The sequence below is a fragment of the Eubalaena glacialis genome, chromosome 15 (genome assembly GCF_028564815.1).
Source record: "Eubalaena glacialis isolate mEubGla1 chromosome 15, mEubGla1.1.hap2.+ XY, whole genome shotgun sequence".
Classification (NCBI taxonomy): domain Eukaryota; kingdom Metazoa; phylum Chordata; class Mammalia; order Artiodactyla; family Balaenidae; genus Eubalaena; species Eubalaena glacialis.
In genome coordinates, this window is record NC_083730.1 from 13120789 (window position 1) to 13145088 (window position 24300).

The 24300-nt window shown below is 41.5% G+C and overlaps 1 protein-coding gene and 1 pseudogene across 2 annotated transcripts; both read left to right on the forward strand.

Annotated features, from left to right (window-relative positions):
• Positions 1–139: 139 nt before the first annotated feature.
• Positions 140–7781, forward strand: LOC133075348 (serpin B3-like). 2 transcript variants are annotated; one of them, XM_061169533.1, is made up of 8 exons: positions 140–240; positions 983–1172; positions 1808–1864; positions 3244–3372; positions 3687–3804; positions 4914–5056; positions 5359–5514; positions 7377–7781. In XM_061169533.1, the coding sequence occupies exons 1-8, from the start codon at positions 140–142 to the stop codon at positions 7779–7781; spliced, it is 1299 nt and encodes a 432-aa protein (XP_061025516.1). The 2 variants fall into 2 exon arrangements, with proteins under 2 accessions (XP_061025516.1, XP_061025517.1); XM_061169534.1 differs by lacking the exon at positions 140–240 and having other exon boundaries at positions 1008–1172; positions 1808–1876.
• A 9404-nt stretch (positions 7782–17185) lies between these two features.
• Positions 17186–24300, forward strand: LOC133075310 (serpin B3-like; annotated as a pseudogene).

Here is a 24300-nt window from a genome sequence, read left to right on the forward strand (position 1 = left end):
TCTGCAGGTGAAAAGGACGTATGAGAATAGAACAATAATCTTGCCTTTACTCATAGAGACTGCATGCTTATGAAGGTGATGGGTAGCCTGGTGAAGAAATCAGAAGCTGCTTTACTTGAAATACCAGTTGTTGTGAGGGATGGGAGGCAGCAAGAGAGAGTTATATAGTCCAGACCTGACCATTCACGGCGCATCAGCTCACAGGCTGTCTGCCCACCTCTGCTTCCTCCAGGCTCACAGGTAAGTGCTTCCAGCAGCTCTGCTTAACTACATGAATCCTTCCTGAAAATAATAACAATGATGTGTGTTACATCATTTCTCTAATTTGTTTTGTCTGATTGTATTTTATTCTTTAGCCAGGGCAAAAGTAAAACAATTTTTCATCTCCTTTAATCTTTAGGTAATTTATTTATTTCCAAAAACCAAATGCTCCCTTAAGAGGAAGTGTGATTGGGGGGTAGGATGTCCAGTACCCACAGATCCCTCAAGAAAAAGGCACAGAGGTGCCTCATGAGAGGTGGTGGGATGTTACACATCAATCTTTGCCTTGGACCTGTTATAATGCATTTTCTACCCAGTCTTAGTACAGCCAGCACGGAAGAAAAGATATTCTATTAGTTTTCACAAAAGTGTTCTTTTCCTTGTTTTTTTTTTTTTTTTTTTTTGCCACACCACACGGCATGTGGGATCTTAGTTCCTTGACCAGGGATCAAACCTGTGCCATCCTGCATGGGAAGTGCAGAGTCTTAACCACGCTGCCAGGGAAGTCCCCACAAAAGTTTTCTTTAAATACTATTTCCATAGTCTTCTAATTATGAAGTATATACATGTACATTGAAAAAAGCTTTAAAAGAAAAAGGAAGGAAGCTATAGTTTTCAAAATCCCACAACCCACATATAAGGCATTTCTTAGGAAAATTTTATTACAGACTAACCTTCCCTTCAATAAACTCATTATAAACTAAATTTGATGCTTCTCCAGGAGTTCCAGACCACATCAAGCCACCATGAGTTCACTCGGTGAAGCAATCATCCACTTTGCAGTCGACCTGTTCCAACAGATCAGACAATCAGAGAAGGAAAATATCTTCTTTTCCCCTTTGAGTATCATGTCAGCCTTAGCCATGACTTCCTTGGGGGCCCGAGAACACACGGCATCAGAAATCCAGAAGGTAGGTCGCAGCTTCCTTTACATTTACCAGTTTGTCCTGGTTTCTCTGTTGGCTTCTGTGCAGATGATCACAGATTTGGCTGTCCCCAGGGGTAGCACAGGAAGCTGCAAACTCCCCATGACTGGGCGGGCACAAAGCTGTGGGAGCATATGCTCTCCCCCTGTGCTCCGCCCCATCTCTTCCCTGTGCCGAGACTTCCTTTGGGAGCTGGGATGAAACCTACAACTGCCCAGTGACCACAGGTGAGGCTTTAAATGGTAGAGTTCAGGTAGAAGTGGTGCATTGACTAAAATCCATGGGAGTCATCTTTACATGTTTCCTCAGCAATGGATGAAAAATGAATCAGGATTCTTTGAACTGGCTGGTGATCAACCAGCTTTGTGTTTTTCACACGCAGGTTGTGTTTTTCAAGGAGCAAATGCTTGCATGGAACATTTCTTTGTTCTTTTTCTTTCTTTCTTTTTGGGTTTGTTTTGTTTTATTTTGATTTGGCATTTTGTTTTGTTTGCTTGTTTGCATTCTTTCTTTCCTTCCTTCTTTCTTTCTTCCTTCCTTCCTTCTTTTCTTTCTTTTTTATTTACTGTGGGGTACATAGATCTCTAAAGTTTCCTTGTCCCACTCTCTGTCTCCTCCAGGTCCTGCACTTTAATGAAATCGCAGAGAACAAAGAAGAAGGAACTACAGTTGATCCCGTGAGTCACAGAGCATTGAATCTAGAAGGAGATCACATGTCCAAGAGGGTCAGAGTTTAAACTGGGCATTTCAGATAAAGAGGGAAAGGCCAATTTTTAGGGGACATCTTAAGCAAAATAGATTGGACAGAGTTGTTTCTCATATCGTATTATGTACTTATTTATTTTATATATTTGTTTTCTTGAAAGAAGAGTAGCGTGTTCTTAAGAGCAAGGGTCCTGAAACCCAAAGGACCTTCAAACTGAAGAATGGTTTTTTTGCCATGCCACGCAGCTGGAAGGATCACACTTCCCCGGCCAGGGCTTGAACCCGGGCCATGGCAATGAAAGCCCAGAATCCTAACCACTAGGCCACCAGGGAACTCAGGAGCTTCAAATTGTGCTCTTCTGTTCAGGAATGGGGAACGTGGCAAAATACAACTGCTCTGAGCCACAATTTGACTTCATACAAATTAACTAGGAGCAATAAAAAGTCTGCTGCAAGACATGCAACTACATGTGAAACAGGACAACAGTGCCTGGATGACAGAAACCCCCATAAACGTTATGGATTATTATTAGAGAATAATAATAACTATAGTAATCACAATATGTTGCTAAAATTATATAATTTTAATTAACCCCTAAATTAGAGTAAGAGCAATAAGCATATGATCAACTATATTTTGGAAAATGATTGAGTGAGAATTATGGTTGGTAGCCTAAATAGTCCAAAACTCTTCGTTAGCAAGTGGAAGGTTCCGGTTGAGATCAGCGTGAGTTGAAAAATTGGCTCTGTCTCCTTGGAGAAGTTTCTTAGTTCTCTGAACTCTCTTGTTTTCATGTCAATTGAACTAAAGACTTAGAGATGCTGATGTACAGCTGTTAGCAGTGTACCAGAGACACACTGCTCCTACTTCAGAGTGACTGGCATAATGAACAGCCAAAGAGCACAATCAAGGGGTCTTAGAAAGTCATCCCTCCAAGGAGTAAAACAGGGCTTCATGCCATAACATAGGGCAATATACAAATTTCATGTTCTCATACAGTTGATGACTGTTAGAGATGCACTATGGTTCTAGCTCAAAGGAGTTTAAGTTTTAGCTGGTCCCAAAACATGTGACACAATTAAAACACAATCCAATAGTAGAATGGTGCTGCATCTCTAGTTCAAAAGAGAAAAGACTGGCGTGTGTTAGAGCAGGAAGGAAGAATTACCTGGAAGAGTGAATGTAAGGATTATGAAGGGTACTTCCGGTAAAATACACCATATATGGGGAGATAGCAACCAATGTCGTCCGTGGGGATACCAAACTCTAGGTACGGAGCTCACAGACCTATGGGGGTGTAGTATTTACATACAATGAGAATCCAATGAGCTCACTTTCTGGTGTTTGAAGGTTGAAACGCCAGGATGTATCCATCATCAATTTCAAACTCTTCTGACCGAATTAAAGAAACCCACTGATGCCTATGAGCTGAACATAGCCAACAGGCTCTATGGAGAAAAGACTTTTCTGTTTCTTCAGGTAAGTTTCATGGCCTGTCACACCTTTGGTCTGCATCCTGGGTCCTCTGATCCCATCTCCTAATGGGGGAGGGGGAGGCAGAGGAGCCTGGCTGACCCACATGGGGAGCATTTACCCCAGAGGCATTCAGCTCCTGGACCACGACGCCCCCCACTGGAGTGTCCCAGAGCCTGACAACCCACCGGGGAAGTGGGCGTAAGGATCGTTTCAGGTACTCTCTTTGGTCATCACTGAACACAGTTTAATCTGGGAATACCTACATAGTTACTGATAAATTACTCTTAATCCCTCCTTTCTTCCTGCCCATGTCATAGGCATACATGGATAATGTTAAGAAATTTTACCTAGCCAGTGTGGAATCTGCTGATTTTGGCAATGCTGCAGAAGAAAGTCGGAAGATGATTAATTCCTGGGTGGAAAGCCAAACTAATGGTACGTTATGAGAGAGTCACTCCTTAAAAATCACTGTAGAGTCCCCGCTGTGTGTGAACGCTGTGCTGGCCCCTGCATGGGGTGCCAGGAGCCGGGGTGAGATGAGATTACAGAAGATGGAGGAGGGCACTGCAGAGGGTGGAATGGTCCATGTCAGTGTGGAGAGAAACAAGGGGAGCCCAGGAGGGATCCCAGGACCAGCTACCTGGAAACTCAGCTGAGTCTGTGGATGACAGTATCTCTATGGATCCCAAATCTCTGCTCAAACTTCATGTTGATTCGCATATTTTCTTTAAATTAGAGGCTTAACGTCTGGATTATGATCCCTAAGAGATAATATTAAAAGGGTTCCCTTATCCTTTGTTAACTGGGAAACGAGCCGCTCTCCTGCAAACCACCCTTCTTGCCATCTGCAGCAAGAGCAGCCTGACCACTTCCCCATCCGCGCATCCTGCAGGGATGGTCACAGCTGTCCTCCCCAACCACGGAAGGCGGCTGGATGATGTCCCCATTCTATGAACCATATCCTACCTCCCATCCTAAATACAGGCCAAACCTACAGCAACTCAACCTGGCAAATGAAGACAAAGTCACCCCAGGAAATGCTGTCTGAGTACATGTTTTCGATTTTAGCGTTCATGTCATTTGTCCTAAAGAACATTCAGGCCCATTTCCTCTGAGTAGTGAGTTCAAGTGTGAAAAAATAGAAAGCAAAGAAGAAAGTGAAGAAGAAAAGAATAGAAGGAAGGATGGAGGAAACAAGGGAGGGTGGGGGTTATTGAGGGGACAGGGAGGGTGGTAGGGAGGGAGGGAGAAAACTGACCAGTGGAAAGATCAGCTGACATCAGTTCATCAGAATTCAGTGTGAGGTGACTGATGTCACCACAGAGACCAAACACGTTCCCAGTCAGAAGAAGGGGTTTCTGCATGAGGGCGACTCCATCAGGCTGGTGCCATGAGGAAAGCTTCACCTTGTGAACAATCGGGCACAGAGTCCCTAATGTGGTGATTTGTGTGAATATTTAATCATCAGTTGTAACTCTCAAAGCATCTTCCAGACAAACCACTTGTGCCTTTCATGACAAACCTTTGATTTTCTTTCTTTGCAGAAAAAATCAAGGATCTCTTTCCCAAACACTCTCTTGGTAACTTGACCGTTCTGGTTCTGGTGAATGCAGTCTATTTCAAAGGGCAGTGGTGCCAGAAATTTAAGAAAGAAGATACTGGGGAGGAAAAATTTTGGCTGAACAAGGTATTGTCTATAAATTATGTATATAATATAACATAGCTACACATTCAGTGTGAAATTTAAATACCTAGTGATTAATATATACCTGCTGCGGGTAGAAGATAGAATTTGTCAAGGCTTATTTTCCTGTCTTTTTTTTTTTTTAACTTTATTTAGTTGGGAGTCCTTCAAGAAACTCTTGTCTCTAATTCCCAGATTTCCGAGATCATCTCTTAGAAGGAGGATGTGTTTGGTATGACAATAATATGATCTTTCTTTTTGACTTATGCTCACTTAGCATTTTTTGCCACATGAATTTATTGCAGGATACAAGCAAATCTGTGCAGATGATGAAACAAACCGATCATTTCAATGTCACGTCACTGGAGGACATGCAAGTCAAGATCCTGGAAATACCGTACAAAGGCCGAGAGCTAAGCATGGTGCTGCTGCTGCCCAATGAAGTAGACGGTCTGCAGAAGGTAGAAGCTGGCGCCTCCAATGCTGCCTGCTATTGCTTAAATTCCTAGTGAGACACTGCTCGTACGGGCTGCTCATAGACTGGTGCTAGTGGCTGGCAGAGCTCAAGCAAACAACAAAAAAATAAAATCAATACCTTAGGGATCACAGTATGATACGAATAGTGTATCTGTACATCACAGGTCATATTAATATTCTGATGAAACTATGGAGTGTCAGTTCACAAATAAAATATACCTAGATACACACATAACTATTTTGCAACCATAAGAACCTCTGATATATTCCAGTCCACTCATGTGAAGACAAGGAAATTAACACTCATACATAGGTGACACATAGAAATATTTGCAAGTTCACTCACAAGTAAAATAAGGAAATTAAAAAAACAAAGTGGTTACATATTGCCCACTAATTCACAGTGCTTCTGTAGACCGTGGACAAATAGATTATCTTGATGCCCACTTTTAAATTTTGAAGTATTTGGTCCCTAAGTGCTCAAAAAGGACCAAAGGCTCATTCAGAGCCTCATTGCTAAGATTTCAAAAAAGGGGGTGATTATAGAATTTTCCTGTTAGCATTGTTATAATAAAGTTAATATGTAAAAATATCAGTAACAATATCTGGCATAAAAGGACATTCTATAAAAGGCCATAAGCAATTACTCTAATAGTCGATGATGATGCAGAAGCGGCAGTAAACTTGCCACACTCAAAATACATATCTCGTAACACTGGAAACTGGAAATTCTTAGGGAAAGCAACATGGCAATAAATGTGAAGAGTCATCAGAATATTTCTGCTTCAGCTCTAAATTCCCCATTATCAATGACATAGGGAATCTCAGTCCTAGGATTTTATCCTATAACAACAAGTCTAAACAGGGGAAAAGCTTTTGGACAGAAGTGCTCAAAATAATGAAAAATTGTAAATGAGGAAAAATGGTACATGTTTGTATTACCTTAGGGTAGGTTAGGGACTGGCATGCAGTGAATTCTTAAAAGATATTAAGTAAAGATATATATACTGAATATCAATTTAATGATAGTATTTTTTTTTTTTTTTTTTTTTTGCAAGGGCTTTCTCTAGTTGTGGCAAGTGGGTGCCACTCTTCATCACGGTGCGCGGGCCTCTCACTATCGCGGCCTCTCTTGTTGCGGAGCACAGGCTCCAGACGCGCAGGCTCAGTAGTTGTGGCTCACGGGCCCAGTTGCTCCGCGGCATGTGGGATCTTCCCAGACCAGGGCTCGAACCCGCGTCCCCTACATTGGCAGGCAGACTCCCAACCTCTGCGCCACCAGGGAAGCCCTAATGATAGTATTATGTAACAATGTAAACTTGATTAGAGAAACATATATCTATACAGGAAAAGTTTACAAATAAATGAAGCAAGAAAACGGAATAAAAGTAGGCTATACGCTGTAAATGCACTACGTAAAAATTTATGGACGAAAGAACATTGACAAGAGGTTATTTGAAAGTGAAGCACGAAATAGAGAACAAGCCTAAGAAGTGGATGGCTCATCTTCTACAACTAATTTTATTTAACCATTCTGTTGCATATATGTGTGCATATATATTATACATATATACATTTGTATAGATATTTATACATATGCATATATTATTAATGTGTACATATAGACATAAAAATAGCAAAGTCATGAAAATATAAGAACATTTATTTGATTATATAATATATATTCAGGACTCTGTTATTTTTACCTCCTCAGATAAAACCATATCAACTGAATCTCCTGTATTTATGTTTACTGTTAAAGGATTTCCACGTTTCAATCCAATGTTAAGGGGGGCGCCATGTCCACTGACAATCGTGCCAGTTTTTCCTTTTTCCATTGTTATAGCTTGAAGATCAACTCACTGCTGAGAAGTTAATAGAGTGGACGAGCCCACAGAATATGAGCGAGAGACAAGTGGATTTACACCTACCTCGGTTCAAAGTGGAGGAGAGCTATGACCTAGAGGCCACGCTGGGAGCCCTGGGGATGGTGGACGCCTTCAGTAAGGAAAAAGCCGACTTCTCAGGCATGACCGGGAGTCGAGATCTGGTGGTGTCGAAAGTCCTCCACAAGTCCTTCGTGGAGGTGAATGAGGAGGGTACAGAGGCCGCAGCTGCGACTGGAATAGGAATGGTTGTAACGTCAGTTGGAATTCCGGACAGTTTCCGTTGTGACCACCCTTTCCTGTTCTTCATCAAGCACAACAAGACCAACAGCATCCTCTTCTACGGCAGAATCTCTTCCCCTTAGATGTGATTAGCCAGCGGCTACACTCGGGGGACATTCACAGAGCTGTTCCCGAACCTTGATTGCTGGAAGTAACAGGTTCTCTTTGATTCATTTTCCTTTCCAAACTCATAGTCATCACTGAGAATGTGTTGGTTGAAATACCATGTCTGTCTGTCTCTCTCTTTCTACAAACCCATGTAAACCTACTCTGTCTCCCCATGGTAACTCCTCTTCAGACAAAATGTTCAGTATATTCTAAAAGGCTATTTCAACACTCTATATTCTACGAAGTTTGAAATATCATACCTCCTATTTCAGAAATTATATCTACTATTCAAAACTATTCACTTAGACACATTTACTTGAATTTAGGTGATATATGGGACCCTTACATGTCTAAATTTTTTGATTTTGTGAAATACATTATCAATAAAACAATGACTTATTCTTGTCATTCTTTTTTTTTAACATCTTTATTGGAGTATAATTGCTTGACAGTGTTGTTTTAGTTTCTGCTGTATAACAAAGAAAATCAAAGTGAATCAGCTATATGTATACATATATCCCCATATCCCCTCCCTGTTGCATCTCCCTCCCACTCTCCCGATCCCACCCCTCTAGGTGGTCACAGAGCACCGAGCTGATCTCCCTGTGCTATGTATGCAGCTGCTTCCCACTAGCTATCTATTTTACATTTGGTAGGGTATATATGTCCATGCCACTCTCTCACTTCGTCCCAGCTTACCCTTCCCCCTCCCTGTGCCTCAAGTCCATTCTCTACGTCTGTGTCTCTATTCCGGTCCTGCCCCTAGGTTCGTCAGAACCTTTTTTTTTTTTAAGATTCCATATATACATGTTAGCATATTTGTTTTTCTCTTTCTGACTTACTTCACCCTGTATGACAGACTCTAGGGCCATCCACCTCACTACAAGTAACTCAATTTTGTTTCTTTTTATGGCTGAGTAATATTCCATTGTATATATATGCCACATCTTTATCCATTCATCTGTCGATGGACACTTAGGTTGCTTCCTTGTCCTGGCTATTGTAAATAGTGCTGCAGTGAAAATTGTGGTACATGACTCTTTTTGAATTATGGTTTTCTCAGGGTATATGCCCAGTAGTGGGATTGCTGGGTCATATGGTAGTTCCATTTTTAGTTTTTTTAGCAACCTCCGTACTGTTCTCCATAGTGGCTGTATCAACTTACATTCCCACCACAAGTGCAAGAGAGTTCCCTTTTCTCCACAGCTTCTCCAGCATTTATTGTTTGTAGATTTTTTTGGTGATGGCCATTCTGACTGGTGTGAGGTGATATCTCATTGTAGTTTTGATTTGCATTTCTCTAATGATTAGTGATGCTGAGCATCCTTTCATGTGTTTGTTGGCAATCTGTATATCTTCTTTGGAGAAATGTCTATTTCCGTCTTCTGTCCATTTTTGGATTGGGTTGTTTGCTTTTTTAATATTGAGCTTAATGAGCTGCTTGTATATTTTGCAGATTAATCCTTTGTCAGTTGCTTCGTTTGCAAATATTTTCTCCCATTTTCTTGTCATTTTTGTCATTTGTTACTTTTCCTTTCTTCTTCTTTTCAACAAAGTGCAAGTGACCCACCACACATAGAAAAGGTAATTTAGAAATACATTATCACACATAAAAATTCAAAATTGTAGAGCATGATGAGGTTGAAGAGGTGAGCTGTTACCAAAACATGAAATGCTCTGTAACACATGTCAAGAATTTAAGAGTCTAGAACTCAGAACTGGGATAGGAACTGGTAAGTAATAGAGATGATATAAATTTTAGAGATACTGAGAGAAATACGGTAATTGTAGCTAAAGGCAAAGATGGGATCGTACTGGGAGAGAATAAAGTGAGAAGAAAGGAATGCCAAGATATGACCCTGAAATACACCAAAATATAAAGGACAAGTATTGACAATTGTTATTTCCTAAAACATAACTTTTCTTAGGGCAGGAAAAATCTTTTGGAGGTGATGGATATACTTAATACATAGATTAGTATGATGGTTTCACATATGTATACACATCTCGAAACTCATGAAGTTGCATACATTAAATATGTACAGCACTTTCTCTGTCAATCATACATCAATAAAGTTATTTTTGAATGGAAAGTAGTGAAAATCAACATGTTATGTGGTTTTGAAAATAAAAATAAATATAATAGAAGTTTAATAAAGAAATACATGTAAATACAAAATACCTCCCCACAAGATACCACCTCATCCCCATTGGATTGGCCAAAGTCAAAACACAAAGACTGGTCAAACCCCGTGTGGAGAGAATGTAGATCAACCGGAGCTCTCCTACACCACTGGTTCGGACCCAAAAGCTGCAACCACTTCAGAAAACAGTCATGCAATTTTATTTGTTCCATCTTTATTGAGATATAATTGACCCATAACATTGAGTAAGTTGAAGGTGTACAACGTGTGGATTTGATACACTTATTTTCTGCAAAATGGCACCACCACAGCTTGGGCTGACACCTGTATCACATAACCATTTCTTCTTTGTGAGCTGTTTTTGTTCAAGGAGAGCTGTCTCATTGTTGACCTCTGAGGGGGAGTGGAGGCTGGGGTCTCCTACACTGCCATGTGGGTGATGTCCCTCCAGAAAATTGTAAATCTTCATGGCTGAGCAATGCAATTCTAGAGAAAGTCTTCCTCAAGTGTACAAAGAGACATGCATCAGTACTTTCTTATAAAGTTAAACGTATACTGATCCAGTAATTATGATCCAGTTATCCCACACCTTGATTTTACCCAAGGCATGTAAATACATGCGCCACAAAAGGGCTAGTATGCAAATGTTCATTGAAGCCTTATTTTAACAACCAAAAGGCTGGCAAGACCTCAAATTTTTAACAGCTGGTGAACAGTTACAAACAAAAGAATTGCACTTAGAGGTAAACAGGAAGAAACTACTGATTCCTGCAGCAACATGGATAAAACTCCCACACACTATGCTGTGCAAAAACGAAGCTGAACAGAAAATGTACATGTTACATAATTCCACTTATATGACAATTTTATACTATGAGTAAGACTAGTTACATCTCAATACGGAAGAGACCTTTGAAACAGAGCAATACGATCATGGGAAATACGAAGAAAAAATACAAAAAATTTAATGAATAATTATTAAACACGAAATCTAATATTTTATTGAAACACCATATCTTGATGAGATGAACCGCAGCATAATTTCTCTGTGCTTTTTCACTTAAGATAAATATGGATACTGCTAAACACTCATTGGTTCTGCATCTGACATAGAATCTTGAACTTTGTTAATAGCAGGTTGAATCATTAAACATTTTAAGAGATGAAATAAATGAGGAGTCACTTCCATAGGAGAAAATATTTATGATGGGATTGATGAAACGGATGTTTTATATTAGTTGAATAATACAAACCATATCGGCAAGAAATTTCATAGGTTTTATTCATGGCTTTTATCCGAAATATCTTAAAGCTCTATAACCCAGTAAACTTTCCAGTTTTTTGGTATTTTTTTTTTTTTATACATCTTTATTGGAATATAATTGCTTTACAATGTTGTGTTAGTTTCTGCTGTACAACAAAGTGAATCAGCTATATGTATACATATATCCCCATATCCCCTCCCTCTTGAGCCTCCCTCCCACCCTCCCTGTCCCACCCCTCTAGATCATCACAAAGCACCAAGCTGATCTTCCTGTGCTAGGCAGCATCTTCCCACTACCTATCTATTTTACATTTGGTAGTGTATATATGTCAATGCTACTCTCTCACCATGTCGCAGCCTCCCCTTCGCCCCCTGTGTCCTCAAATCCGTTCTCAATGTCTGCATCTTTATTCCTGGCCTACCACTAGGTTCATCAGTACCATTTTTCTAGGTTCTATACATATGCGTATGCATACGGTATTTGTTTTTCTCTTTGACTTACTTCACTCTGTATGACAGACTCTAGGTCCATCCAGCTCACTACAAATAAACTCAGTTTCATTCCTTTTTATGTCTGAGTAATAGTCCCTTCTGTATATGTGCCACATCTTCTTTATCCATTCATCTGTCGATGGACATTTAGGTTGCTCCCATGTCCTGGCTATTGTAAATAGTGCTGCAGTGAACATTGTGGTACATGACTCTTTTTGAATTACGGTTGTCTCAGAGTATAGCCCAGTAGTGGGATTGCTGGGTCATATGGTAGTCCGATTTTCTTGGGCCTGATTAAGTATCAGGAACAGCAGAAAAGGATTTGTCATGTGTAAACACATGGGTGGAAAAATCAGACTTAGTTTCAGTAGTTTTTGAGGTGCACTTCTGGTTGAGTCTCCAAAGGAACCCAATCTAGACAATAGTGAAAGATAAGAAGAAGTTATGTTATGACTGAAAAATTGTCATTACTCCCACTGTCACCTTGCCTTAATTTATGTATATTCTTAATTCAGAATGCCTAAATATGAGCTAAGATACTACCCTTCTGACATCCCACTCTTCACACGTTATAGGAATCGGTAGAAAATGGGGGAGGCAGAAGCCCTATGAGTGGGTTTGTGTGTCTTGATTAATCAGTAAAAGGGCTTTGTCTTTGTTGCTCCCGGACATCTCTCATCAGTAAGATCTGAAGGAGGTGACAATTTGCTTTCCTTTTGTGAAATGTGGTAGAGTTGGGAAACCTGCCACTGTGAACACAGGAGGTTTTTAGGCAGATAAATTGTGGGGAGGAGAACACACACACTTGCGATGTTGAAAATCTCATACAATAGAAACAGCTCTGTAGGCACCTTTAGAATTACTCTCTAAAGAGAGTAATTCTATGAAGACCACTGTTTTAGAAGATGTTAGCCTTAGGGGGAGCCTCCCACCCTCAGATACAGGGAACTGTCATGGTTCCATGACGCACCATCCACTTCAGCGGCTTCAGTCTCTCCTTCTCCCTGTCCAGTTTCCTCCCTTCTATGCTCTCTCACACTCTCTTTCTCCCTCTCCTTCTCTCCCTGCCACCCTACTCTCTCCCTTAACATTGTTTTTCAATTTCTGCTGAACGACTTGCCCACGCCCATCATAACAAAGCAGCTGATCCCACAACTTGTCACAATAGCTACTAAGCACCACAGCCTCTGATGTCCCAACACCCGTCTTACACCTGCACTTCACGTCTTGCCTCCATCCCTAATTTGGTGCTACATGTGCCTTGCCTTACACCACTCCCCCATCTCCTCTCAGCACATTTCTTCTCAATATGGGACCAACCTGATCCCAAAAATTCCATTCCAAGATGTTTTTCCCAGAGCCATTTACTTACCGTAATAGTCAAGGCTCTAGCAGAAAACAAATGACACAGTCAAATTGGGTAATTCAGGAAAGTTTAACAAAGGGACTATACAAAGTATGGTCAGGGCTAAGAGAAACCAAGAAAGGATGGTGAAGCAACCCATGGCTAGCAACTGTAGGGGGACATTGCCACCCCTAGACGCACATGGCAAGGGCAGGAATGGTGACCAAAATCCAGAGAAAGTAGCTGTAGCTGCAGAAAAGCTGCCCGATAAGATCTGCAGCCTTTGGTAAAGAAATGCAGCCATCGCTTGGCAACCTCGCTGAGAGGAAGCAGGTGACCGAGCGCCCTGCACTCACCCAGCTGCGGGTCTACTCTTGCTTCCTCCCACAGGCCAGATGCAAGGTTCCCAGGAGGAGAAGGACCCGGATTACGTCTCCCTACATCTCTGCCTCCTAGGGCCAGGGGAGGTTGAGCCAGTGAAGGGTGAAACTGGAGAAGCAAAATAAAATCCCCAGCACACCATATCCCATGTAATCAAATTCCTTCTTCCCTCTAGAACTTTCCGTCTCCATTAATACTCCAGTGACAGGCATCAGCGATAATTAATGTCTCCTTATATGAAAAGCATATCCAAATAGATAAGAAAGCTCATGGATCCAATTAACAAAAGGACAAAAGACATGACAAGATTTTCACAAAGGAGGAGCTTCAACAGGAATAGAGATGTAACAAAATAAGCATGGATTCCGTCCCGTGCCTACGGAATAAAAGTTTTGAAGTCACCCAGAAAACTGGACACACTTGGCAAGAAGAGCAAAACCATAAATGGTGGAGGGGCAACTGATTTTTAGTGACTATCAAAGAGTAACATACAAGATGGCAGGTGGGCACAGGGTAAAATACCTGCATGGCCAGACTGGAAAAGGGACATTGAGACAAAGAGAGAACAATGGCTAGAAAAGATAGTGGAAACAAGAGAACCAGAAGACCATGTTTTCTCTTCTTTACAGTATGTAATAGGAGAACGGGGAGCTGCCCATAAGGAGAGATCAAGGGACATGCAATCATGGGGAAAATCCATATTTCAGATAAAGCAAGGAGGAAGCGGCACAGTCACAGGAAAAGGGAGAAAATACAGTAGGTTTATTGGCAGCAGAACAGGAAAGACAAGATGAAACAAGAGGGACTTGTAAGAGATCAGAAGGTAACAGAGTTGAATGGTGATGAGCACAGAGTAGGATGAGTGTCACGGGTGGAGTTGGAGGCATGGAAATGGGGGGGACAGGTGGAGATGACATGAATTGTCTCGATCTTCCATGACATACCTACATGTGAGACCATTCCCTAACTCACGAAAATCAAGGCAAAACTGATTCGTCCTGTTTGGATGTTATTCACAACGTACATATGTATATCTACATCTATATCTGTAGTGGATACTGTAATTGGCAGATATCCAATTACTGGATGCTCGAAGGATCTTCTCCAATAACCAGTTTACCTGCAAACAGGAACAACAACCTATTTTGCAAGAAGGAAGAAATAAAATGCACGCTAGGAAGGGCAATTCAATAATGCTGACATATCTTCACACCCTTCACAAGGAAGTAAGATTTAGAAAAACAGAGGAGCTATTTCTTAACCCACCTATAAAGGAATTGGAAACAGCAGGATGGTTCCAGAAAGTGTCATTTGCTCTTCAGTTGTATTGGGTTCGTGGATTCCTAACGACAATGATATTGGTGTATATTTAAGAAATACCCAAAGACATAGGTTGGCAAGTACTGACTTGCAAAATCTTCTGAGAATTGCTGAGTCTCCTATGACACTGTATGACATCACGGTGTCGTAACCTTGTCTATTACACGCCAGAAGCACTTTTCATAAAGAGGGCGAAAAAAGCATGACATGGTTTCTTATTTGAAGTAACCCAAGTTCTCTCTAAATTTATGCAAATTCCTGGTCCTTATCAATTAGTGCCTTTTCCTCAAAGCCAACCTCTGCATGACAAACCTCCGTAATTTAGTCACAGGAAGAATCAGCTTAGTCAGTAGTTCCCTTGTGTCCATTTGTCCTACTTTGTCCCCCTGTTGCTTCCTCCAGGCCCAGGCTGAGCTTCTTGCTACTGTCTTTGGAGGTCAGATCCCTTTCTCTTTGAGCCCAAAGAAACCCAGTGGCCTGTGATGCAACCTTGACTAGAAGTTCCTATTCCTCGTGTTTGTCATTTTTCATCTTGAGTCTTGTCTTATTTCCCTCTATTTTGGGACTTAATTCCTTCATCAAACGCCAACAGTGTACATCCTCACTCAGCCCCACCCGGTCCCAGCTCAGGGATCGTTGGCCTACAGTATCACTCAGGGGTCACTGCACACATATCGACAGAGGAGCCCTAAGAGCAGCAGGGCTGGGGGCTGGGGGATCAGGCAGAATCATCTTTCAGGTTGAGAAACACAGATCTCCTCTTCCCTTCACCTCGTGTCTCCATCCCCGGTGCTTCTGGGACCTGGTTGTGGGTGAATCTTCCTGTGAATAAGCGACGTGCTGAGACTACAGACTCTGTTCCTGGCAGGTGTTTAAAAGGACCAAAGACAGTAACAAGTGCTGGAGACGTGCAGAGAATCAGAACTGCACACACACGTGCTGCCATCATAGTCTGATGGGAATATAAATGGTGCAGCTTCTGGGGAAGGCAGTCTGGCAGTTCTTCTAAATCAAACATAGACTTGCCATTGACCCAGGGTTTCACTCATATGTAAATGCCTGAGAAATTAAAACACACGTCCACACTGAAATACCTAAATTTTACACAGCCCTAAAAGAGTGTCTGAACCCCAGCCTTCCCTCCTAGTGACTGAAGGGCTCACAAAGGAGAATTTTGGGGATGCATTCCCACGCCTTCAGATTTTGTGGGAGAATGTTATCTCTTTTGAGAGTGCAGAAGAAACAGGTTCTTTCATTTAAACGCGTGGAGGTATGTCACTAAAAGCCCAGAGTCTGTCTAAGGGTCTACCTTGTTGGGAGCAGACACACACCCAGCTTCCTGAACCAGCTGCCTGCCTGGATACCTCACCTGGGCAATTAACTACCTTAGAAACCTCAGACTCTCTGTGCTGGTTTCTGCCATCTGTGACATGGGGAAAACAAAGGTGCTGACCTGAATAAGGTGTTAAAGAGGGTAATGAGTGAATACATATCCCCCCTCAGTAAATGTCAACAGTTATTAATATTCTTCCGCTATGAGAACGCGAGGCCCATGAAGAGAATGAGGCTCCAGGGATGACAGACTTATCCATGGCATTCAATGAACATATTTTTTCTCTTTTTTTCTTTCAGGAATTTTACTCCACTGTCCAGACCATGAATCAGAAGCTGTCGTGTTAAAGAGCAGGATGACTGAGAAATGTGATAATTCTGGAGTTCAAACGATTTATTTTCCTGATACATCTTTGTACAAAAAATTAGAATACTGACACCAAAATGGTCCCGGTTTGGATCCATTGTCCTTCTCGCTGAGAGCTGATTACACTGCAGGGAAATGAGCTTCCCACTGCCCTTAGAAATCAGGGACCATCTGGGATTGGCTGCAAGGGGCATGAGGGTCACAGGGAGGACCACGGCCAAGGTCCAGCCTTTAGGGGAAGGCAAATGATGCCTGTTCTCCACCTACTGCTGAGACACTTCGCCAGTATCTCTTAAGCTGAGAATTGGAGCTATTTTCCTGGTTGTACAGAATAATTCTTAAGGAAATGGTCAGGTTGGACAAGCCTTTCCAGAACATAAAATAGAAATTGTAAGCTTTTTAATTGTTGGTGTTAAAAGTGGCCTTAAAGACAATTCAACATGTAAGAGAAGAAAGATATTTTAAGGGTTATTTCTGGTTGGGCGCAGTAGCTCAGGGCACGTGAAGAAGTTAGAATTTAACGTTATTCTCCCTGGTGTTGGAAAGGCACCTACATGCATTTCATATGAGCCAGTGATCGCAGGTCACAATTTCTTCTGCAGGTGAAAAGGACGTACGAGAATAGAACAATAATCTTGCCTTTACTCATAGAGACTGCCTGCTCATGAGGGTGATGGGTAGCCTGGTGAAGAAATCAGAAGCTGCTTTATTTGAAATACCAGTTGTTGTGAGGGATGGGAGGCAGCAAGAGAGAGTTATATAGTCCAGACCTGACCATTCACGGCGCATCAGCTCACAGGCTGTCTGCCCACCTCTGCTCACTCCAAGCTCACAGGTAAGTGCTTCCAGCAGCTCTGTTTGACTACATGAATCCTTCCTGAAAATAATAACGCACATTTTTTTTAAATCATGCATCTATTTCATTCGGTATGATGGTACTTATTCTGCCAGAGCAAAAGACCGTTTTCTCCTTATTTAATCCTTAGAGAATTTATTTATTTCCCAAAAAAACCAATGCTCCCTTAGAAGCACATGTAATCAGGGGTAGATGTCCCCTGACTACATCTGGTAGATGTTCAGAACCCAGAGGTCCTTCAAGAAAAGGCAGGGAGGTACCTAATGGGAGATGGCAGGATGTTACCACATCAGTCTTTGTATTGGTATCTGTTATAAAGCATTTTCTACCCAGTCTTAATACAGTCAGTATGGAAGAAAAGGTAAAGATATTCTATTACTTTTTCAAAAAATTTTCTTTAAATACTAAGTTCACAGTCTTCTAATTATGAAATGTATATGTTTTGAAATGATTGAAGAGTGAAAAGAGGAAAAACCTTACTTGCCAGAATCCCACAGCCGGTATATAAGGCATTTCTTTTAAGAAAATCTTATTACAGACTAACCTTCCCCTCAGTAAAGTCATTATAAAATGAATCTGATGCTTCTCCAGGAGTTCCAGACCACATCAAGCCAACGTGAGTTCACTCGGTGAAGCAATCAACCACTTTGCAGTCGACCTGTTCCAACAGATCAGACAATCAGAGGAGGAAATATCTTCTTTTCCCCTTTGAGTATCATGTCAGCCTTAGCCATGACTTCCTTGGGGGCCCGAGAACAAACGGCATCAGAAATCCAGAAGGTAGGTCACAGCTTCCTTTACATTTACCAGTTTGTCCTGGTTTCTCTGTTGGCTTCTGTGCAGATGATCACAGATCTGGCTGTCCCCAGGGGTAGCACAGGAAGCTGCAAACTCCCCATGACTGGGCGGGCACAGAGCTGTGGGGACATATGCTCTCCCCCCAGTGATCCGCCCCATCTCTTCCCTGTGCCGAGACTTCCTTTGGGAGCTGGGATGAACCCTACAACTGCCCAGTGACCACAGGTGAGGCTTTAAATGGTAGAGTTCAGGTAGAAGTGGTGCATTGACTAAAATCCATGGGAGACATCTTTACATGTTTCCTCAGCAACGAATGAAAAATGAATCAGGATTCCTTGAACTGGCTGGTGATCAACCAGCTTTGTGTTTTTCACACGCAGGTTGTGTTTTTCAAGGAGCAAATGCTTGCACGGAACATTTCTTTGTTCTTTTTCTTTGTTTCTTCTGGGTTTTTTTTTGATTGGTTAGGTATTTTGTTTTGTTTGGATTCTTTCTATCCTTCCTTCTTTCTCCCTTCTTTCTTCCTTCCTTCCTTCCTTTCTTTCTTTTTTATTTACCAGAGTAAAGTTTTCTTGTCCCACTCCCTGTCTCCTCCAGGTCCTGCACTCTAATGAAATCGCAGGGAACAAAAAAGGAGGAACTACAGTTGATCCCATGAGTCACAGAGCATTGAATCTAGAAGGAGATCACATATCCAAGAGGGTCGGAGTTCAAACTGGGAATTTCAGATAAACAGGGAAAGTCCATTTTTAGGGGACATCTTAGGCAAAACAGATTGGACAAACAGAGTTGTTTCTCATATCACATTACATACTTATTTATTTCATTTCTTTGTTTTCCTGAGAGGAGAGTAGCATGTGCGTCACAGCAGGGGGCTCTGAAACCCAAAGGAGCTTCCAATTGTGCTCTGTTGTTCAGGAATGAGGAAGGTGCCAAAATACAACTGCTCTGAGCCACAGTGACTTCATCTCCATTAACTAGGAGCAATAAAACGTCTGCTGCAATACATGCAAATACATGTGAAACAGGACAGCAGTGCCTAGAAAATGGAAACCCTGATAAATGTTATGTACTTTTATTATTATTATAGAATAATAATAATTATAGTAATCACAACATGTTGCTAAAATTGGATAATATTAATTAACTCATAAATTAGATTAAGAGCAATAAGCAGACATCCAAATATATTTTGGAAAATGACTGTGCGATTTATGGTTTATAGTCTAAATAGTTCAAAACTCTTAGCTAGCAAGTGGAAGGTTCTGGATTGAGACAAGCCTGAGTTGAAAAATTGGCTCTGTCTCTACGGAGAAGTCTCTTAGTTCTCTGATCTCTCTTGTTTTCATCTGAATTGAAATAAAGACTTAGAGATGCTGGTGTAAATCTATTAGCAGTGTACCAGGCACACACCCTTCCTACACTGTGACCATCATGAGTGAACAGCCGTAGATCACAGTCAAATGGTCTTAGAAGGTAATCCCACCAAGGAGTATAACAGGGCAGCATATCATAATATAGGACAATATACAAATGTGATGTTCTCATACAATTCCTGGCTGTTAAACATGCACTATGATTCTAGCCCTCAAGGAGCTTAAGTTAAGCTGGGAAGTTAAACCTGACCATTTGAAACAATTAAGACACAATCCAATAGTGGAATGGTTCTGCATCTCAGTTCAAAAGAGAAAAGATTGGAGTGTGTTAGAGCAGGAAGGAAGAATTACCTGGAAGACCAAATGTAAGGATTATAAAGGATATTTCCAGTAAAATACACCAAATATGGGGAAATAACAACAAACGTCATCCGTGGGGATACCAAACTCTAGGTACGGAGCTCACAGACCTATGGGGGTGTAGTATTTACATACAATGAGAATCCAATGAGCTCACTTTCTGGTGTTTGAAGGTTGAAACGCCAGGATGTATTCATCATCAATTTCAAACTCTTCTGACCGAATTAAAGAAACCCACTGATGCCTATGAGCTGAACACAGCCAACAGGCTCTATGGAGAAAAGACTTTTCTGTTTCTTCAGGTAAGTTTCATGGCCTGTCACACCTTTGGTCTGCATCCTGGGTCCTCTGATCCCATCTCCTAATGGGGGAGGGGGAGGCAGAGGAGCCTGGCTGACCCACATGGGGAGCATTTACCCCAGAGGCATTCAGCTCCTGGACCACGACGCCCCCCACTGGAGTGTCCCAGAGCCTGACAACCCACCGGGGAAGTGGGCGTAAGGATCGTTTCAGGTACTCTCTTTGGTCATCACTGAACACAGTTTAATCTGGGAATACCTACATAGTTACTGATAAATTACTCTTAATCCCTCCTTTCTTCCTGCCCATGTCATAGGCATACATGGATAATGTTAAGAAATTTTACCTAGCCAGTGTGGAATCTGCTGATTTTGGCAATGCTGCAGAAGAAAGTCGGAAGATGATTAATTCCTGGGTGGAAAGCCAAACTAATGGTACGTTATGAGAGAGTCACTCCTTAAAAATCACTGTAGAGTCCCCGCTGTGTGTGAACGCTGTGCTGGCCCCTGCATGGGGTGCCAGGAGCCGGGGTGAGATGAGATTACAGAAGATGGAGGAGGGCACTGCAGAGGGTGGAATGGTCCACGTCAGTGTGGAGAGAAACAAGGGGAGCCCAGGAGGGATCCCAGGACCAGCTACCTGGAAACTCAGCTGAGTCTGTGGGTGACAGTATCTCTATGGATCCCAACTCTCTGCTCAAACTTCATGCTGATTCGCATTTTTTCTTTAAATTAGAGGCTTAACGTCTGGATTATGATCCCTAAGAGATAATATTAAAAGGGTTCCCTTATCCTTTGTTAACTGGGAAACGAGCCGCTCTCCTGCAAACCACCCTTCTTGCCGTCTGCAGCAGGAGCAGCCTGACCACTTCCCCATCCGCGCATCCTGCAGGGATGGTCACAGCTGTCCTCCCCAACCACGGAAGGCGGCTGGATGATGTCCCCATTCTATGAACCATATCCTACCTCCCATCCTAAATACAGGCCAAACCTACAGCAACTCAACCTGGCAAATGAAGACAAAGTCACCCCGGGAAATGCTGTCTGAGTACATGTTTTCGATTTTAGCGTTCATGTCATTTGTCCTAAAGAACATTCAGGCCCATTTCCTCTGAGTAGTGAGTTCAAGTTTGAAAAAATAGAAAGCAAAGAAGAAAGTGAAGAAGAAAAGAATAGAAGGAAGGATGGAGGAAACAAGGGAGGGTGGGGGTTATTGAGGGGACAGGGAGGGTGGTAGGGAGGGAGGGAGAAAACTGACCAGTGGAAAGATCAGCTGACATCAGTTCATCAGAATTCAGTGTGAGGTGACTGATGTCACCACAGAGACCAAACACGTTCCCAGTCAGAAGAAGGGGTTTCTGCATGAGGGCGACTCCATCAGGCTGGTGCCATGAGGAAAGCTTCACCTTGTGAACAATCGGGCACAGAGTCCCTAATGTGGTGATTTGTGTGAATATTTAATCATCAGTTGTAACTCTCAAAGCATCTTCCAGACAAACCACTTGTGCCTTTCATGACAAACCTTTGATTTTCTTTCTTTGCAGAAAAAATCAAGGATCTCTTTCCCAAAGACTCTCTTGGTAGCTCTACCGTTCTGGTTCTGGTGAACGCAGTCTATTTCAAAGGGCAGTGGTGCCAGAAATTTAAGAAAGAATATGCTGGGGAGGAAAAATTTTGGCTGAACAAGGTATTGTCTATAAATTATGTATATAATATAACATAGTTACACATTCAGTGTGAAATTTAAATACCTAGTGATTAATATATAGCTGCTGCGGGTAGAAGATAGAATTTGTCAAGGCTTATTTTCCTGTCTTTTTTTTTTTTAACCTTATTTAGTTGGGAGTTCTTGAAGAAAGTCTTGTCTCTAATTCCCAGATTTCCGAGATCATCTCTTAGAAGGAGAATGTGTTTGGTATGACAATAATATGATCTTTCTTTTTGACTTATGCTCACTTAGCATTTTGTGCCACATGAATTTATTGCAGGATACAAGCACATCTGTGCAGATGATGAAACAAACCGATCATTTCAATGTCACGTCACTGGAGGACATGCAAGTCAAGATCCTGGAAATACCGTACAAAGGCCGAGAGCTAAGCATGGTGCTGCTGCTGCCCAATGAAGTAGACGGTCTGCAGAAGGTAGAAGCTGGCGCCTCCAATGCTGCCTGCTATTGCTTAAATTCCTAGTGAGACGCTGCTCGTATGGGCTGCTCATGGAAGCAATGCTCATAGAACGCTGGTGATGTGGGGTAAGAGCTCGATATGAGAGTGCATGCTTCTCTTCTCTGGATAGAGCCCGGGGGAACATCATGAAGGAGAACCTGGCATCCTATCACTTTCCAAACAATAAATATCACAGTGTGATATGGATGAATATGTAGAAAATCTTAACGTCACAGGCCCCAGTAATATTCTCAGAAAACTAGAATATCAGTTCAGATAAAACGATATACTTGGCTCACACATTAATATTTTACAACCGTCATAACCTCATCTATTCCAGTCTCTTCATCTGAAGACTGGGAAACTAAGACTCAGGTGTAGGTGACACAGGGAAAATACATGCATATTCACTCATAAACCAAATCAAGCAAATTGAAACAATAGTGGATACCACTGTTGATGCTAAATCACAGTGGTTCGTAGCCAGGAGACACATAGATTTATCTTGATGCTCACTTTTCTATTTAGAAGTATTCTCTCAGAGTCATTCAGAGCCTTGTTGCTGGGAGAAAGAAAAAAAAAAAGTGAATTTCCCTCTTAGCGTTGTTATATTGGTTCAAGATAATGTGTAAAAATACCAATAACAATATCTGCCATATAGAGGACATTCCATAAATGGCCATCTGCAATTACTATAATAGCCAATGATGTTGAAGTTGTGGTGAACTAGCCACGCTCAAAATATATATGAGGTAACACTGGAAATTGGAAATCCTCAGGGAACGTAATATGCCAAGACATATAAAGAACCATCACAATGTTTATGTTTCAGCTTAGCAATCCCTGTCATCAGTGACATCGGGAACCCCAGTCCTAGGATTTATTCCTACAGCAGTAAGTATAAACAAGGGGAAAGCTCTTGGACAGAACTGCCTCAAAATAATGAAAAGTTTAAAACAAGGAACATGGTGAATGTTTGTATTACCAATAGTTTAGCTTAGGGACTGACACACAGTGAATGCTTGAAAATGTTAATTAAGTAAAGACATATACACTGAATATCTGTTTAATGGTAGTGTTATGTAACAATTTAAACTTGATTAGAGAAATATATATCTATACAGCACAAGTTTGCAAATAGGTCAAGCAAGAAAAAGGAATTAAAAGGGGTTGTACACTATAATTATACCATGTAAAAAGTTATATACAAAAAGGCATTAACAAGAAAAGGTTATTTGAAAACGAAATATGTAGTGGTCTGGCAGCTTGAGAAATGAAGATATATAGTTTATCTTTTACAAAATAAGTTTATTTAATGGTTCTGCTGTTATACATGTAAAATACAGAAGGTTCAGTTTATCACATATATATTATGGAAGATTCAGTTTATAATATATAATAAGATTATATACAATACATACATATTATATTTATATAATACATACGTTTATATATATAATATAACTGAATCTCCTGTATTTACATTTATTGTTAAAATAAAGGTTTTCCACATGTTTCAATCCAATGTTAAGGGGACTCGATGTCCACTGACAATCGTGCCAGTTTTTCCTTTTTCCATTTTTATAGCTTGAAGATCAACTCACTGCTGAGAAGTTAATAGAGTGGACGAGCCCACAGAATATGAGCGAGAGACAAGTGGATTTACACGTACCTTGGTTCAAAGTGGAGGAGAGCTATGACCTCAAGGCCACGCTGGGAGCTCTGGGGATGGTGGACGCCTTCAGTGAGGGGAAAGCCGACTTCTCAGGCATGACCGGGAGACGAGATCTGGTGGTGTCGAAAGTCTTCCACAAGTCCTTCGTGGAGGTGAATGAGGAGGGCACAGAGGCCGCAGCTGCGACTGGAATAGAAATTCGTACAAAAACAAGACTAATTCCAGAGAGTTTCCATTGTGACCACCCTTTCCTGTTCTTCATCAAGCACAACAAGACCAACAGCATCCTCTTCTACGGCAGAATCTCTTCCCCTTAG